General features: G+C 38.0%; 1 protein-coding gene across 19 annotated transcripts in view; it reads right to left on the bottom strand.

Moving 5' to 3' along the window:
• The window catches only part of Col28a1 (collagen type XXVIII alpha 1 chain), a 241,244-nt gene that overhangs the window by 142,948 nt on the left and 79,419 nt on the right, over positions 1-18,877 (bottom strand). For 18 of the 19 annotated variants that reach the window (XR_015448746.1, XM_021242833.2, XM_021242826.2 and 15 more), the window contains 3 exons: positions 12,703-12,771; positions 9,207-9,275; positions 8,345-8,413 (listed from right to left, as the gene is read on the bottom strand). Coding sequence is in view for 18 of the 19 variants with exons in the window: in XM_021242833.2 (XP_021098492.2) it covers positions 8,345-8,413; positions 9,207-9,275; positions 12,703-12,771 (207 nt within the window). In the remaining variant the exon portion in view is untranslated. The remainder of the gene's footprint in view (positions 1-8,344; positions 8,414-9,206; positions 9,276-12,702; positions 12,772-18,877) is intronic. The other variant, XM_087204678.1, reaches the window with a different exon arrangement.

Here is an 18,877-nt window from a genome sequence, read left to right as displayed (position 1 = left end):
TTGATAAGGTTTTTATTATGTTTTCAACTTCACTGGTTGATATTGGGTTGTTTAGAATTTTTAGGTCTTCATTCAACTTTGGTAATTCATATGTATCTAGGAATCAGTCAATTTCTTCTGTGTTTTCCATCTTATTGGCGTATAGGTTCTGGAAGTAGGTATTAATGATCCTCTGGATTTCTGCTGGGTCTGTTGTAATTTCACCCTTTTCATTCCGAATTGCATGGATTTGGGCCTTTTCTTTCCTTTTTCTGAAAAAAAAAGGGCTAAGGGTTTGTCAATTTTGTTGATTCTTTCAAAGAACCAACTCTTGGCTTCATTGATTTTTTTGTATTGTTCTCTTAGTCTCCATTGCATTGATTTCGCCTCTGATCCTTATAATTACCTCCCTTGTATGAGCTTTGGGTTTGTCCTGCTCTTCTTTGTCTAGAAGCTTGAGGTTCAACATCAGGTTGTTTAATTGGGCTTGTTCTGTTTTCCTAATATGTGTATTCACTGCTATGAATTTTCCTCATAAGATTGCTTTCATTGTGTCCCATGGATTCCAATATGTTGTATTGTCATTGTCACTTAATTGAAGGAACTGTCTGATTTCTTCTTTAATTTCCTCTGTGATCCATTGGTTATTCAGAAGTGTGTTGTTCAATTTCCACGTGTTTATGAAATGTTTCCAGTTTCGTTTGCTGTGGATCTCCAATTTCATTGCACTATGGTCTGATAATATACAGGGGATAACTTCAGTTCCTTGGCACTTACTTAAATATGTTCTATACACCAGTAGTGGTCTATTTTGTACAATGACCCATGTGCAGCAGAGAAGAATGTGTATTCTGATTTTGTGGGGTGGAAGACTCTGTAAACATCTATTAAGTTCATTTATTCAAGAGTTCGATTGAGTTCTGGTATTTCATTACTTATTTTTTGTCTAGTTGATCTATCTATTTGTGATAGTGGGGTGTTGAGGTCCCCCACTACAATTGTATTAGTCCATATATGACTTTTCATGTCCGTTAGTATTTGTTTTATATACTTGGGTGCACTAGTGTTTGCTGCATAAATGTTTATGATTGTCATCTCTTCCTGTTGGACTGTTCCCTTTACAAGGATGTAGTGTCATTCTTTGTCTCTCTTAATCAGTGTTGGTTTGAAATCTACTTGATCTGCAAGGAGGATAGCTACTCGTGCTTTTTGGGGGGTTACCATTGCATGGAGTATTGTTTTCCACCCTTTAACTTTCAGTCTATGAGTTTCATTTTGAATTAAGTGTGTTTCTTGTATGCAGCATATTGTTGGATTTTGCTTCTTTACTGTTTCTGCCAGTCTATTTCTTTTGATTGGTGAATTGAGACTATTAACATTGATGTTTATAACTGAAACGTATTGACTTGTCATTGCCATGACTTTTCTTTGTGTTGGGTTCTCCCCCTTTACATTTAATTTCTTATTGTGCCAGATGGGTTCAGTCTGCTTTGTTTCCTGGGGTTGTGATCCTCAATGTCTCTTCCTAGGATATTGTGTAAAAATTTTTGGAGTGCTGGTTTGGTATTCACGAAGTTCCTAAGGTGCTCTTTGTCATGGAAGTATCTTATTTCTCCATCATTTTTGAAAGATAGTTTTGCAGGATATATCAATCTGGGTTGGAGGCTGTTTTCTTTTAGGGCTTGGAATATGTCACTCCAAGCTCTTCTTGCCTTGATGGTTTGTCTTGAGAAGTCTGCTGTGATTCTGATGGGCTTTCCTTTGTATGTGATTTGTTTCTTTTCTCTAACTGCTTGTAGAACTTTGTTTTTCTGTTGAGTTTCTGGAATCTTAACAATTATAAGCCAATGTGTTGATTTTTTTTTTTATCAAGGCTATTTGGAGTCCTATATGCCTCACTTATCTGTATGTCAAGCTCTTTTCCCCTGCTTGGGAAGTTTTCTGCCATTATTTCTGTGAAGACTTTTTTATGTCATCTGCACTCTCTCTCCTGTTTCTTCATTGAGTCCAATCAGTCTTATGTTATTCTTCTTTGCATCATCTAGCAGCTGCTGGATTGATTTTTCATGTTCCCTTACAATTTTGAAGCAATTTTTTTCCTGGTTACTATTTGCAAGCTTATGTTCTATATCTGAAATCCTGTCGTCACATTGGCTCATTCTGCTGTGTAGACTTTCAATGGAGTTTTTGATCTCCTGGAAATCTATTTGCATGTTTTTTATGGATTCCATTTGTTTCCTATGTTGGGATTCCATCATGTTCCTCAGCTCCTCTCTAGATTTATTAACCATGTCTTGCACTATGAGCACAATCTCTGCTGTTATCTGAGAAATTATTTCTGATTTCATTTTTTCCAGATCCCCTTTTGTTGCCAGTTCAGTGGGTCCAGGTGGTTGAGTATCAGAGTGTTCCATCTCATTTCCCTTTGGGGTTGCTGTAGGTGATCTGGAAGTCTGGTTTTGAGACTTATTTATGTGTCTTCTCATTTCAACCTGGGCGTTGAGAGGACGGTGCTGTTGGCACCCACAAGGCTCACCTCCTCTGAGCTGGGAGAGGTGGGACTGTGGCTCAGAAGCCCCTTCCTCTGGGCCGTGAGCAGTGGGATGGAAGGCGGCCCAAAAGCCCTTTCCTCTGGGCTGGGAGTGGCGGGATGGATGGTGGCTAGGAAGCCCCTTCCTCTGGGCCAGAAGTGGTGGGCTGGATGATGGCCCAGAAGTCCTTTCCTCTTGGCCAGGAGCAGTGGGACAGTGGCTCAGAAGCCCCTTCCTCTGGGCTGGGAGTGGCGGGATCAGTGTTTCAAGTTTTTGGATGCTATTGTGAAAGGATTGATTGCACCATTTCTCACTCAGTGAGTCTGTTTTTTGTGTACAGAAAAGCTATTTATTTTTGTGCATTGAACTTGTATCCAGCTATTTTACTGAATTTGGTTATTAAGTCTAGAAGACTTTTGGTGGAGTTCTTGGGTCTTCTATATAGAGTATCGTCATCTGCAAATAATGAGAATTTGACTTCTTCCTTTTCCATCTTTATTCCTTTTATTTCTTTCTCTTGTTTAGTTGCTGTGGCTGTTTCCAAAACTATATTAAGCAGGAGTGGTGATAATGGACATCTTTGTCTTGTTCCCGATTTTAGTGTGAAGGATTTCAGTTTTTGAACATTTAGTATATTTTCTGCTGGTTTTTCAGAGATGGCTTTTATCAGATTGAGGTAGAGACCATCTAGTCCAATTTTTTGTAGGGTTTTTATCTTAAATGCATGTTGGATTTTGTCAAATGCTTTTTCTGCATCTATTGAGATGATCATATGATTTTTGTCCTTGGCTCTATTGATATAGTGTATTACATTGATTGATTTGCATATGATGAGCCATCCCTACATCCCTGGGATGAATCCCACTTGATCAGGGTGTATGATCTTCTTGATGATCTTCTGTATTCTATTTGCCAGTATCTTATTAAGGATTTTTGCATCTATGTTCATTAGTGAGATTGGCCTGTAGTTCTCTTTTTTGGTTGGGTCTTTCTCTGCTTTGGGGATCAAGGTGATGCTTGCTTCCAGGAATGAATTTGGAAGTATTGCTTCACTTTCAATTTCATTGAAGATTTTAAGCAGTAGTGGCAGTAATTCCTCTCTAAATGTCTTGTAGAATTCGGCAGTGAAGCCATCGGGATCTGGACTTTTCTTAGTTGGTAAGATTTTAATGACATTTTCAATTTCATTGATTGATATTTGGTTGATTAGAATTTTTAGGTCTTCTTCATTCAACTTCGGTAATTCATACATATCTAGGAATCTGTTCATTTCTTCTGTATTTTCCATCTTATTGGCATATAGGTTCTCAAAGTAGGCACTGATGATCCTCTAGATTTCTGCTGTGTCCATTGTAATTTCATCCTTTTCTTTTTTTTTTTTTTTTTTTTTTGTACCAGGGATCGAACTCAGGTCCTTGCATTTGAGCAGCATGCAGCAAAACCAGTGAGCTAAATCCCTGGCTCATCCTTTTCATTCTTAATTACATAGATTTTGGCCTTTTCTTTCCTTATTCTGAAAAGGTTGGCCAAGGGTTTATCAATTTTCTTTATTCTTTTGAAGAACAAAGTCTTGGCTTCATTGACTTTTGGTATTGTTCTCTTAGTCTCCATTGCATTGATTTCTGCTCTGATCTTTATAGTTTCTTCCCTTGTATGAGTTTTGGGTTTGTCCTGCTCTTCTTTTGCTAGAAGCTTGAGGTTCAGCATCAGCTTGTTTAATTGGGCTTGCTCCGTTTTCCTAATATGCATATTCACTGCTATGAATTTCCCTCCTAAGATTGCTTTCATTCTGTCCCATAGGTTCAGATATGTTGTATTGTCATTGTCATTTAATTGTAGGAACTGTCTGATTTCTTCTTCAATTTCTTCTGTGACCCAATTGTTATTTAGAAGTATGTTGTTCAATTTCCATGTGTTTATGAAATTCTTGTGGTTTCTTTTGCTATTGATGTCCAATTTCATCACAATATTGTCTGATAATATACAGGGGATAACTTCAATTCCTTTGCACTTACTTAAACATGGTCTATACACGAGTGTGTGGTCTATTTTGGAGAATGACCCATGTGCTACTGAGAAGAATGTGTATTCTGATTTTGTGGGGTGGAACACTCTGTAAACATCTGTTAAGTTCATTTGTTCAAGAGTTTGATTGAGTTCTAGTATTTCATTGCTTATTTTTTGTCTAGTTGATCTATCTATTCGTGACAGTCAGGTATTGAGGTCCCCCACTACTATTGTATTAGTGCTTATTTGATTTTTCATTTCTGTTAGTATTTGTTTTATATACTTGGGTGCACTAGTGTTTGGTGCATATATATTTATGATTGTCAACACTTCCTCTTGGATTGTTCCCTTTAAAAAGGTGTAGTTTCCTTCTTTATCTCTCTTAATCATTGTTGATTTGAAATCCACTTGATCTTTAAAGAGGATAGCTAGTCCTGCTTTTTTTCGGGTTCCTGTCACATGGAGTATTGTTTTCCACTATTTAACTTTCAGTCCATGAGTTTCTTTTTGAATTAAGTGTTTCTTGTATGCAGCATATTGTTGGATTTTGCTTCTTTACTGTTTCTGCCAGTCTATTTCTTTTGATTGGTGAATTGAGACTATTAACATTGATGGTTATAACTGATATGCATTGACATCATTGTCATGACTTTTTCTGTTTGTTGAATCCTCCCCCTTCTTGTTTAATTTCTTGTTGTGCCCAATGGATTCATTCTGCTGGGCTTCCTCGGGTTGTTATCCACCTTGTCTTTTCCTGGGATATTGTCTAAAATTTTTTGGAGTGCTGGTTTGGTATTCATGAAGTTCCTAAGGTGCTCTTTTTCATAAAAGTATCTTATTTTTCCATCCATTTTGAAAGATAGTTTTGCAGGGTACATCAATCTGGTTTGGAGCCTGTTTTCCTTTTAGGCTTGAAATATGTCACTCCACGCTCTTCTTGCCTTGTGGGTTTGTGTTGAGAAGTCTGCTGTGATTCTGATGGACTTTCCTTTGTATGTGATTTGTTTCTTTTCTCTAAGTGCTTGTAGAAGTTTGTTCTTCTGTGGCATTTCTGGAATCTTAACTATTATGTGCCTATGTGTAGAATTTTTTTTTTATCACAGCTAGTTGGAGTCCTATATGCCTCACTTATCTGTATGTCAAGTTCTTTTCTCCTGCTTGGGAAGTTTTCTGCCCTCATTTCTGTGAAGAGTTTTTTTATGTCGTCTGCACTCTCTCCTGTTTCTTCACTGACTCCAATCAGTCTTATGTTATTCTTCTTTGCATCATCTAGCAGCACTGGATTGAGTTCTCATGGTCCCTTACTATGTTAAAGAAATTTTTTCCCAGTCACTAATTGCAATCTTATCTTCTGTATCTCAAATTCTGTCCTCACATTGGTTCATTCTGCTGCATAGACTTTCAATGGAGTTTTTAATCTCCTGGAAATCTGTTTGCATCTGTTTTATGGATTCCATTTGTTTCCTATGTTGGGATTCTGTCATGCTCCTCAGCTCCTCTATTTTTTTATCTGTATCCTCTCTAGATTTATTAATCATGTCTTACACAATGGGCACAATCTCTGCTGTTTTCTGAAAAATTACTTCTGATTTCATTTTTTTTCCAGGTCCTCTTTTATTGCCAGATCAGGGAATCCAGGTAATTGAGTATCAGATAGTTCCATCTTGTTTCCCTTTGGGGTTGCTTTAGGTGATCTTGAAGTCTGGTTTTGAGATTTGTTTACATGTCTTCTCATTTCCATGGAGGGGGTGCTCCTGGCTCTGGTGTGGTTCACCTCCTCAGTGCTTGGTGTGGCTCTGCTCCTCGTCACTGGTGGTGGTGGTATAGTGGCCCAGAAGGCTCCTCCTCAGCACTGGGTGTGGTGGTATGGCAGCCTGAAAAGCTTACTTCCTTCCACCACTCTGGGAAGCTCTTCCACTGAAAGATTTGCCCAGTGTTTGGTGGCTGTGATGATCCATGGGGCATCTGAGACCTCTGAGGTGTGTCAATCATCTGAAGTTCAACTAATCAGGATGGTGAGGGCACCTGAGCCCCGGAGAGTGGCCAGTTCATAGAGATTTCAGTCCATAATCAGCTGGCTCCAAGACAGGGTGTCAGAGGGGCAGCAGTTCATGGTGGACAGACAGTAGCAAAGCAATAAGGGCCAGATATATAAAGAATTGTAATGAACTAGAAAATAACCTAACCTCAAAAAAATGAATATCCATAGGAATTTACAAAGGGAAAAGCTGAGGGCATTAGTCGTGTAAAAAATTATTCATTTAAATATCAAGGAATAAAAATTGAAACAATGAAATATGTTTTTACACATTTCAAATTTGGAAAGATGTAGAGAAAGAACGTCATCACCAGCACTGACAAAAGATTAAGGTGACACAACCATCCTTGCAAAATGAAAAGCAAAGACTTGTGTCCTCTATAATCTTCCAGTTCTACTTCTACCAAACAGGGATAGTTGTACCGTGATTCACACAAAAGGAAAAGCAAAATGCTTATGGCACCATTGTTGGCAAAAGTAAAAACTGAAAAACAATTTATATATTCATCAATGGGAAAATGGATAAATATAAAATGAGATATTATCATACAATAGAATACTACAGAGCAATTAAAATGAATGAGTTAGAGTCATATAAACAAATAAAAACATAATTCTAAGTATAAATATATTGCAGAATGACACAGTAGGTATAATTTAAGAACACAAAAAAGTAATATATGGTTTATGTGTAAAAACATTTGGGAAATTACAAATACTTTGAATGAATGGTAAATGCCAGTCATGAAAATAACTGTCTGGGGAGGGAAAAGCCAGCAGTGGGATTCAGGATGAGCAGGGACCTCCTGTCCCTCCTCCTAGCTAAATGAGCAATACTTCTTTTTTTTTTTTCTTTTTTTTTTTTTGGTACCAGGGATGGAACTCAGGTCCTTATGCTTGCAAGGCAAGCGGCGGAATCACTGAGCTAAATCCCCAGCCCAGGAATACTTCTTTTAAAAGCCTGAGTCAGTATGCCAAAATATTTTCATTTGGTAAAGTTGGACTGTGGAGTACATGGGTATTCTTTGTATTATCATGTATACTGGTGAGTATACTTGAAATATTTTTTTTTTAAGTAAAAGAATCTTAAGATGTAGTAAGTGACAGAACAGGGATTTATAAAATGAGTCTGAGCCTTACTATATTGTATGTTACTTTTCTGAAACTCATATATGAATGACATAATATGTGTGACTGCATATATTCATATGTATATACTACATACACACATGTAGCAGGCTTAGCATATTATGTAGCATATCAGAACGTGTAAAAATGAATCTATTATTACTATATTAACACATATTTATCCTTTATAATTATGTTTATAAATATGTCATATGCATATTCTTAGACTTACATTTACATTTTATTTCAATACCCAATAATGACAATGACAGCAGAACACTGGTGAAATTCAGTGCTAAGTGTGGCTTGTCAGATCCCACATACCTCCAGAAGGAGCTATAGGGAAGGGCAGTGTTCATTTCCTTCTTCATCAGTTTATAATGGAGTACCCGTCCTGCCCTCACCACTGAGCATTCAGTAATAAACAAGATAAACAAAGTCTTTGTCCCAAAGAAGCATATATTTTAGAGCAGCACTATCCAAGAGTAATATCAAGCAAGATATGCACACAATTATAACATTTTTAGTAGCCACATTTAAAAAGTCAAGACGAACAGGTTATATACAATTGGATGACACATGCAAAATGTGTATTGTATTGAAATTTTGTATAATATTCTGTAAATTGCCTAATCACACATAAGCAGCATAATCAACTCACCTTTGGACCCTGTACGCCAATTCCCACCAGTCCTCTAGGGCCTGTAGGTCCCATCTGACCCACTTCTCCCTATTAAGAAAAGAGCATTTGAGTGGACACACCTAGAAAAGTTAAGCAGTTACACTGTAGAACAACTAAAATGGACAATGAGAAGCCAAGGTGACGACTGATCAAGGGCAATATTATAACCAGAAAGAACAACCTGTGCTTTCAACGATGGGCCCCAAACAAAAACCTCAGGGCACAATGGTGAGTATTACTGAGCTGCTTCTTATTTGGGCAAAAAGTAAACAGGATATTCTCATCTGAGTCATCTGTGAGAAGCATTTTACTTATTTAACAACCGTTAGTGATTCTTTCAAGCTAGATTAACGCTAGCTACTTAAATAACAAATATCAGACCTTTCCTAAAGACATAACTAATAGTTCTATTTAGAGGATAATTTGAATCCAAAGTTCATGGGAAAAAATTATATTAGGTCATTTCTAATTGCCTCTACTTAACTAAGGTTCTATTAAGTGCCCACTAAGGACCTGTGGGGGTATTGGTGAGAATGCAAATTAGCCAACCCAGACAGCGAGGAAACCACTGACAGCCTCTAATAGCTGCTCCAGTTGCTAGAATAGGGTCTCAGAAACCAAAAAAAAAAAAGAAATTAAATAAAGATTGTGTAAGTAAAATCTTCTTAAAGCATAAATTGTTATATTTTCTAGATTACTAGGAACATCAGTTGCATTTGATAGAAAGCAGAGATCTTTGATTTTTAAATTCATTCTATCTGTTCTTTTCCAGATACACTATCATCAATCCGGAAACAGCAATGACACTGTAGACAAACTGTGATCTCATTTAGACAGTTACCTTGGAACCAGGTAAACCTTGTCCTGGAGGCCCTTGTGGACCAGGTGGACCAATAGGACCTTGGATTCCCTTTAAAACAAGATTTAAAAAAATATTATGAGTTAAATTGAGAAAATATTTGATTAACAATAATTTCATGTCCTCTAAAGTAAAAGTTTAGTTCATACCCCATAATAAGTTACTCATACTACATAAGCATCTGTTGAATGGAATGCCAGAAGCTTCCAGTCAAGCCCTAGTATGCCTTTTTCCCTTCTCCTATAGTAAGAAAATTTTAGCTGGCCCATACCGATGCCTACAGGGAAGACTATATTCCCCAGTTCCCACTTACACCAATTGATTATGTGTCAAGATGTTAAATTGAAAGTTTGACTGGGCTCTAAGAAGACACAGCCAGCAGACACCAAACTGGTGAATGTGCAAACCCTTGACTCCCTCCCTCACATCGTGGGTATGAAAGGAAAAGGGAGACGGGACTTGTAATGCACTTCTCTGGAGAAAGTAATCTCGATTATAAAAGAGTTTTCTTAGTAGAAAATGGGAAGGGTTTGAATTCCTTCTCGCTCTAGTCTAGAAAGAGGACTTCAGTGAACCCATTTGCATCCTTTGGTTTCTGTTCTGGGAACATACTGGTCTGACTAAGATCCGAGAAAGTTAAACTGGCCTGTGGTGACCAAAAGAAATAGGTGGAATCAACCTTTGCATCCAGACTCTATCAGGACAAAAGCCACATGACATGTTCCTGTAGACAAATGGCACGCTAGGTATGAGACAAAGTTGTCCTGGAACTATTTTGAATCTTTCTCAAGATACCTGGATGTGTAAGAGCCCCAAAAGAGAGAAAGTAAGCCCCAAGAAAAGCAGAGGCTGTCAGGGAGAAGCTGCTGGAGGAGGGAAGTCCTTCATCCACATCCCAGGAGGGGCAGTCTGGGGGGCCAGTAGACGAGCTAGAAAAAGAAGAGGTCAGCTGCACACAACTGCCAAGCCCTGAAGACCCAAAGCTCCTGACCATGGTGCCAAGAAAAAGCCTTCATGTCCTGCTCACCAGCCCCTCTGAGATTCAGCTGGGGGCAGGCGGGATGTGAAATACACTCTCCCTGAAGCTTGTACCAGATGATGAAGATTAAAAAGAAGATTAATAGATGGACTGCATACTTTTTGTTACAGAATTAAATCTAAGATTTTTCAATTTATAGCGACTTGTCAACTTTTCGTTACTTACTATGATCCAACAAGTCTGTAGCCTGCTGGACATTTCCATCCATGGCAGGCAAAAAAAAAAAAAAAAAAAAAAAAAAAAAATTCCCACTGTAAATGAATCGTTAATGGATGAAAAGAGAAAAAAAATAAAATTTTGTTTCGCTTATATCCCACAAATTATATTTGTGCAAACATGTTTACAGATACATAGTTATTTTTATACCTATAATGTGTTACAATGTAACAAATGTCATCCTTTTTTTCCAGTTAGATGACCCAACTGCTTGTTCAGTTTTAAAATACAAATATTATTACCTTTTTCTCTGGTTAATGAAGATGAACAGACCAAACAATTTAGGAAGGTTAAGGTTGCTACACTGTAATTATTGAACCGTTATAAGAAGTAACACTTTCTCACTCTTACAATAGTCTGTAAGTAGCATACAATATGGCAAGGGATAAAAATTCACAGGGTGTGCACATGTGTGTGTGTGTGTGGTCATTTATAGTCCACTTTACAGAACACCTGAGGTGACCAAGCCTCCAAATATTTAATGAAAATCTGCAGGCCGCTAGAAAGATATTGTAAACATGTTGCTGGAAACAGAAGTAGATTTTATATCATTTGTCTTAAAGGAATAAATAAATTCTTTTATTTATGCAGGGCAATTTACAAAGAATACACTCCGTTCACTCTCCTATCCATTAGGGGCCAGCTCTCTAGGCCACCTGTGCTCCAGTATTTTTTCTCTTATTAAAGAAGAAAAGGGGGTAAGAAAATGAAAAAAGTCAAAGGTCAAATAGGGGGCTGTTTTGCTTTGGGTTTGGGTTTTGTTTTGTTTTTTGTTTGTTTTGTCTGGTTTTTGTTTTGTTTTTAAACCACAGAAGGAAACCTCCATCAAGGGCCAGCATTACAGGCCACAGGAAGCTACAGGCGGGGAGGTCCAGAACCCACACAGCACAGGCCATCTGGACAAATTCTCTTCCTTTGACCCCCATTCTCAGCCCCACAGTGGTGACTCAGCACCAGGCACTGTAAGACCCAGAATGCAGCACTGTCCAGTGCTTCTGGGACCAAAATATAAGCCCTGCTAAGCCGAGGAAATACATGGAAGAGCTCAAGAATGCAAGCAGTGGTCAAACCAGTCTCCTTCCATAGTCAAAATATCCAGTTCTTAATTATTAGCTAAATATTTACTTTCAGATTTATTTTGGCTTCTTCTGCACTTTAATCCTCCCAACAATTTTCTAAGAATTTTGCCAAGGGCAAGGAAATGGAAAAAGGAGTAATATTCAACTCTCTTGTTCCTTGAGCTAAAATATGTAGCAAATGATAACAATAAATTAACAGATGGTTAGAAATAAACTCAAAGCTGAATGTCAACAATGAGATTTGGAATTATACCATTTTCTAAATTCTTTTTCTCATTATCCTAGATAAAAGAAGAACTATTCATTTTTCTAGACAACAAGATAATTCAAAAATTAACTGTAAATTTTAATCAAACTGACTTGCCATTTTCTAACCAGGAGAATAAATCTGTATTTGTTTGTGGCTTTGACTAAATGAGAATTTGCAGTTAAAAGTATATGATAAATAACAATAGTAGATGTTGCTATTATACTATCTTCATATTATTTAGATTTAACACATTATTTAGATTTAAATTTTTCCAGCTTTTCCAAAAGTTACTAGAAGGCTTTGGAAGCAGTTCCAGCTGTGAATTTAGAAGCATTCTGAGAGAACTTTCCTTTCTTTTGGCCAAGAGAGGCCAGGTGTCATTTATAAACGCTATCTATAAATTGCTTCTATTTAGGAAGGAAGTACCTTGTATACCTGTTTGCCTCTGATTCTGGTCCTTGTTTTATGTTTAAGACTATTTTTACATTGGTATGTGGCTAGGAGGTAGGAAATACCACTCTATTGGCATTGAAAAAGAGTAAGATTTTATCATTCACAAAGCTTCAAGAGGAAAAAATACACAAACCAACAGGTAAATAAACTACTTTCAAGAGGAACCAAAAAATATAAATATTACCCAAAACTTTTACCTGGTTCATTAGGTTTTAATATTAAAAGTCATAGCACCAAAAAACACACAATTTATTTTTTAGGTTTTAAAAATTCTAAAAATAAGATCTCATGAAACTATCTTATATTTCCCCCCTTTTCACTTCTGGTCTGATACTCCATTGCAATTTGACTGTCAAATATATTCATAAATGTTTGCAGTGCTGGCCTTTAATCAACATCAAGATGTTCTATATCAAAGGAAATGAAGAAACCATAAATTACCTGTTCCCCTTGACTACCAATGCCTGGGATGCCTATTGGCCCTTGGGGTCCCACAGGTCCCAAATCCCCCTGTAGAGAAAATATCAGAAATATAACAATAAACAAAACCTTCTCTCATGCTTTGCTAATCTGGAACTAGACTTGATTTAAATCTATCTTTACACTACAAAATTGGCCAACATGGAAAATCATAAAATCATAAATCATTCCTTTTGAGCAATTTATAGTTCAAATTTGCCAAAATAGTAATGACATTTTCACTAAATAGTACAAATTGATTAGTATCTGTATCAGTTTAGCAATCATTTTTCTCACAACTCAAACATTTTTACCAGTTATTGTAAACACTTCCTGTTGGGATGATCACAGAAATTTTAAAGTAGAAAATTCTTAGAGTAAAAGAAAACTAGAATTTGAAGGAAAACTATTTTAATATTTTATAAATAATTTTTCTCTCCAAATCTTATATTTTGAAAATTGAGAAATGATCTAAGAGAAGGCAACAAAATTAAAGAACTCCTCTTTCTCCTACCATGAAATAGACTGAGAAAATCAAGTGAGAATTGTCAGTGAGGACAATATCACTCATTCACTCTATAAATATTTGTTAAGTGCCCGTTTTGTGCCAGAACTGTTCTGAACATTAGGAAACAACAGTGACTAAAGCTGTCCAAAATTTCCTCCATAGAGCTCACATTGTAGTAAGGGAAACAGAACGTAGAATGAAAGACTAATAGATAAAATAAATAGCATACTGAATAATGATAAGTGCTAAGCAGGAAAATTAATTAGGGAAGGCAGAGGTAGTGACAGTCTTGGATAGGGTGGCTTGAATGGAGAGAATGAGCCAGGAGAAGCCTGGAAGAAAGTATTTCAGGCAAAGCAACCACCAGTGCATGCATAATGCCTGGCACATTTCAGAAACAGCAAGGAGATAGTGTGGGTGGAGCTGGCAACCCTGAGGGAGCAGCAGATGATGAAGGCAGAGAAGCGTGGCACTGTGCCAGGAAGAAAGATCAGCAGGACCTTCGAGACAATGATAAGGACTTGGCTAGTCCATGAGTGAGGTAAGGACTGGTGCAGGCTTTATGCAGAGGTGTGAGTCATTGACTTAGTCTTGAAGGCTCAATGTGGAAGCGGATTGAGGAGAGGCTGGGGTAGGGATATGGGGGGCATGGACCTGGGTATCAGCAGCACAGCAGGTGAAAAGTACCAGGGTCCTGGGTACATTTGGAAGGTGGCACCAACAAAATATGCTGCAGATAGAGCAGACTCCAGGATGTCTCTGAGGTTCTTGTCATTCACTGAGAAGGAGAAGCCTGAGGGGTAAGGCTGGGGCTGGAGCTGAAATCAGGAGATCCGTTTTGGATATGCTAAGTCTGAGATGTTTAAAATAGGCATCTAAGTGAACATATTAAGTGAGTGAAAGGGGTCCATGCTGCAGATATAAATTGGGATCCTGTGGCATAAAGACAAGATTTAACGCTGTGACTGGGTGACTACACCAAGAGATAGAAAAATGGAAATCTGAGGACTGACTCCTTTATAACTGCCAATCATTAGAGGTCTGAGAAATGAGGGAAGAGCAACGGTAGAGACGGAGCAGGAGCAGCCAGAGAGGAGGGTTGAAGAAGGAAAGAGAAGGTTTTAAGAAGATGAGGGATCGATACAGGCTCCTGAAAGGGCCAAGCAAGTTGACCACTAAGAACTGACTACTGCACTGAGCAACAGGAGTAAGCAAGCTTCTTTCAGTGACAACTATCTCTAGACTACATCAAGGTTCACATATTTTTTCTTAAACTGTTGATCGTTTGCTTAAGGGTCAAAATAAAATCTCATTCGTAACCTATCAATGCTGCTTTGGTGGAGTGAAAGCAGACATAGATAATGCCTAAAAGAACAAGTGTCCCTGTGTTCCAGTGGGATATTATTTAAAAAGACAGGCAGGCAGCTAGGGCTAAATAAATGTTTTCATGAACAAAGCACTAATTTTATATACTATTAAAGTATATTAAACTTGCACAGAGACATATCCTGGAAGATACTTCTTAATGTTTAACTTTGTATAAACCTTGAGTATCAATAAATATCAAGGACCAGGCATGGTGGTGCACCCCTGTAATGCAGCACTCTGGGAGGCCGAAGACTGAGTTTGACCCCGGACTGGGCAGTTTACTGGCTTAATGAAATCCTGTCTCAAAATAATTTTTTTAAAATTTAAAGTGCTGGGCATATAGCTCTGTACAATGGCCTTGAGTTCAATCCCCAGTACCGACATATGATAGATAGACAGACAGACAGACAGACAGATGAAGAAGTAAGAAAAATACTAGAGAGACAGGTTTTGATTCAGAACTGAATTATTTGACTCAGAACTTGACCGCACATAACGCAGGTTCCACTATACTAAACTCGTCAATTTATGTTGTGTACACTCCCAATCCCCTCTGCGGTGGCTGTTCCCATTAAGTCATCCACTCCATCTAGTTCCTACAACTGCTGGATGACAGAGGTGAGATTCAAGTCCACAGAGCTCAACTTGAATAGTCTACAAATATACAGCAAATGCATAAGATCCCTTTTTATGTAGTGTTATTTATAATTAAATATCTGTGTCATAAATACTTCTTTGTTTATATAAATATAATACATATATACATATATGTGTGTGCTCTTATAATAATAGTGTTTATCTTACCTAAATTTTTGTTTGTTTTTTTCTTTTTTTGTTTGTTTGTTTTTTATTAAATTCTTTTATTGGTACATTGTAGGTATATAGCACAATTACATTTCTCAATCTTACCTAAATTTAAAGTTATATGTAAAAGAATAGGAAAGATAGAGAGAAATAAAAGAAGAGATGGTATTAACTTGCTAAGGGAACAGTAAATAAAAACTTTGCTATGTGTGATAATGTCCTGATATTGTAACGTGTTTTGTTCGCATTGGCTCCAGAAGTAAAAACACAAATGCCATGTCACAACAACCCTTGGAAAAGTTAATTTACTGAACTCATAAAACAACAATTCTGTTGTATTCAGTTCTCACTGCTTTAAAGGAAGAATGACCATCTTAACATATTTTTGGAGTATTTTGTAGCTACAATTGCAAGCAAAACTGACCTGTTTGAACTGAAACTTATATTACATCTAAAATTTATATCACTTACTATCCATCATTATCTCTACTATGTGAATATAGTCAGCCTTACTGTGTCACTATTCTCTTGCTCAGTAGCTACTCTGTAAGGCAGATAAGGCAAGGATAAGCAGACTGGGACTGGTATTTTTGTTCTCTAATTTTCAAGGCTAATTAGTTTCAAGCTAGGTTTTATTTTGGGGGGAAACCTACAATCTGCAGATATTTTAAATAAAAAAAGTTACTAGTAAGAAAGAATAAAGCAGCATCTGACACCCAGGAGCTGACATGACCCTGGCAGTGAGGATGTGATGCTGAACATAAATAAGTTCACAGGTTGTCAACATTAAACAAAGGGATGGGCCAAGAGAAAAGCAAGACCACTCTGTAATCATATCTGAGCACAGACAAAACAACACTGTTCAAATCCCCAAAAAGCACCCTAATGGCCCCTTACACTGGCTGAAAAGAGTTGCTGCTTCTTCTTTACCAATTGCAATTCAGCCTGAGTCCATTTTTGCAGTGCCTAGTCCACGTTAAAATTATCCCCACTTCCTGATGGCATCCAATCCAGACCCAACTTACACTTTCTTAACGCTTCTCCAAAATTCCTAACATGCCCAAATCCTATGAAAACTCTTAGTCCTTCATCCTCATCCTGAGTTGCTGTCAGTTCCCCAAAGTGCACAGTCTCCATCGTGGAGTGAATCAATAAACCTTGGTTCAACTATAGGTGAACCCCTGTTGGTCCTTGCTGAGGGCATTAATAGTAGTTTTCTTCAATGAGTTCCCTCATTTTACCCATATTTTAAAGTAATATTTTTGAATGAGGATTTGAAGATAAATATACTGTCCTGTAATGATGTCAAATCAATGCCTTTAACAACAATTTTCTGTACTAAAGAAGAGGTGTCTTTTACAAATTTCTACGTTAAAAAATGTTTGCTGATCTTAAAAGTTACTAGAAGTTAGAATCCAAATAAGAAAGTATTACTTGGGCTGGGGATTTAGCTCAGTGGTGCCACCATCTGCCTCGGAAGCACAAGATTCTGAGTTCAATCCCAGTACCAAAAAAAGCATCACTCTAAATATAAATAATGGGAATTCCTAGATTATAATTCATACTACATACTAATATTACTTCCATATACTAGGTTTATAATTACCTGGACACCTGTGTAAAATGGTTGTCATATTTATATAGCTCAATACATAAAGACCAATGACAAAATAATTTTATTGGCACTGTTTATGCTATAGTTTAAATCTGAAATGTCCTCCAAGTCTTATGTGATTGGAAGGTGATTAAATTACGGGGCATTATACTATACTTTCAGTGGATTCATCCATTGAAAAGATCATGGCTGAATGTCCTGTCAGGAGTTGGGACCGAGTTGGAAAGTTGGGTCACTGGTGGGTGTGACCTGGGTAAATTCTTGACCCTGGCTCCTCCTTTCTTTCTCTGCTTCCTGGCGTCATGATGGAGCAGCTCCCCACTGCATGAGGCCACTCCACCATGCCATTTCTGCTTTGGAGCCTGATATCCACGGACAGAAATTTCTGAAATTGTAAGCCAGAATAAACCTCTCCTCCTTTAAAATGCAGGTATCAGGTATTTTGACGCAGGAATAAGAAAATTGGTACAGAGAGTGGGGCCCCTGCTGGATGCACCTGATCCTGCAGTTCAGAAGCTTTTGGAATTTGTTTGCAGAAGGGGTTTGGAAAAGATCAGAGGTGTGGGTTAGAGATGTCATAGACTGTTGTGAGCAGTGCTTCATGTGTGATACTAGTCAGAGCACAGAATGCTGTTAGGGATGTGGACAGTAATGACCAGTTTCAAGAGGTTTCAGCTGGGAACAAAAATTCCATTGGAAGTTAGATTACAGGCCATGTTTGTTATGCTCTGGCAGAATTTTTTCTTCATTTTCCTCTGAGACTTTGAGGTGGCAGGCTAATAAATATGACAGAAGAAATTCAAAGACAGCTAAACACTCAGGCTGTGACATGGGTACTTCTGGCTGCTTTTAGCCAGATCAACAGTGAGAATCAGGAATAGATGGCAGAGCAAAGTATATATCTAAGTTCAGCTCTGCAGGCAGTCAGAGGCTGCTGTAGCCATGGTCCATGGGGGTCTGGCTGTTGCTTGAGCTGGCAACAGACCTTGGCATCCATGTGGTGCTGGTTTGTAGGCATGCAGAATGCAAGAGTCACAGGATCATGAAGGCTTCCACTCAGGTTTCAAAGGAAGGCCTTGGCAGTGTGCCCTTGAGAGAATGATGTATGAAGCTGTGAGAGTGAAGCCATATGTGCAGTGAAGACCTAGGAAGTTAGAGATGCCAGGAACATAAATTGTCTGCTGAGGGAAGCCAAAGGCAGTGAGCAGAGCCAGCTCAAGAGAGAGCCCGTGTGGGCTACAACCAACAAAGCTGTAGGCAAGGGGCCCTTCAAACCCTTTGAAGTTTACATCTTGCCACAACCTGTCTTGGGTCCTGGACATAGAGCTACAAGATTTAATGTTTGACTTGTGAGATTCAGTCATGTTGTGGTCCTATTCCTTGTTATCCCCATATTTCTATATTTGGGAAGGGGAATGTTTACCCTGTGTCACTGTATGTTGGAGGTTCACAACTTTCTTTTTTACTTTTGTAGGGGCTCACAGCTAAGAGCCTGCCTTCAGTCTCACAGGAGACTTTGGACTTGGACTTTTCAGCAATCCTGAAACTGTTAAGACTTTGGCAACTTTTAAATGTGAACTAAATGCTTTTTCCATAATGAGACAGACATGAGCTCTGGGGACCAAGGATGGAATGTCATGGTTTAGGTCTAAAATGTCCTCCAAAAGCCTCATGTGTTTGGAAGTTGATTAAATTATGGAGGTGTTATACTCATCAGTGGATTCATCCATTGCTAAGTTCATGGCTGAATGTGCTTTTAGGAGTAGGACCTGGTTAGAAAAGGTGAGTCACTAGGAACATGACCTGGAAGGATGTATTCTAGTTCTTGGCTCCTCCCTTTTCTCTCTGCTTCCTGGCTGTCA

The sequence above is a fragment of the Heterocephalus glaber genome, unplaced genomic scaffold (assembly GCF_053883595.1).
Source record: "Heterocephalus glaber isolate CG9 unplaced genomic scaffold, H.glaber_assembly_v1.0 deba00000546, whole genome shotgun sequence".
NCBI lineage: Eukaryota > Metazoa > Chordata > Mammalia > Rodentia > Bathyergidae > Heterocephalus > Heterocephalus glaber.
Note: the sequence above shows the minus strand (reverse complement) of the source record. Positions and strands in the feature narration are given on the sequence as shown.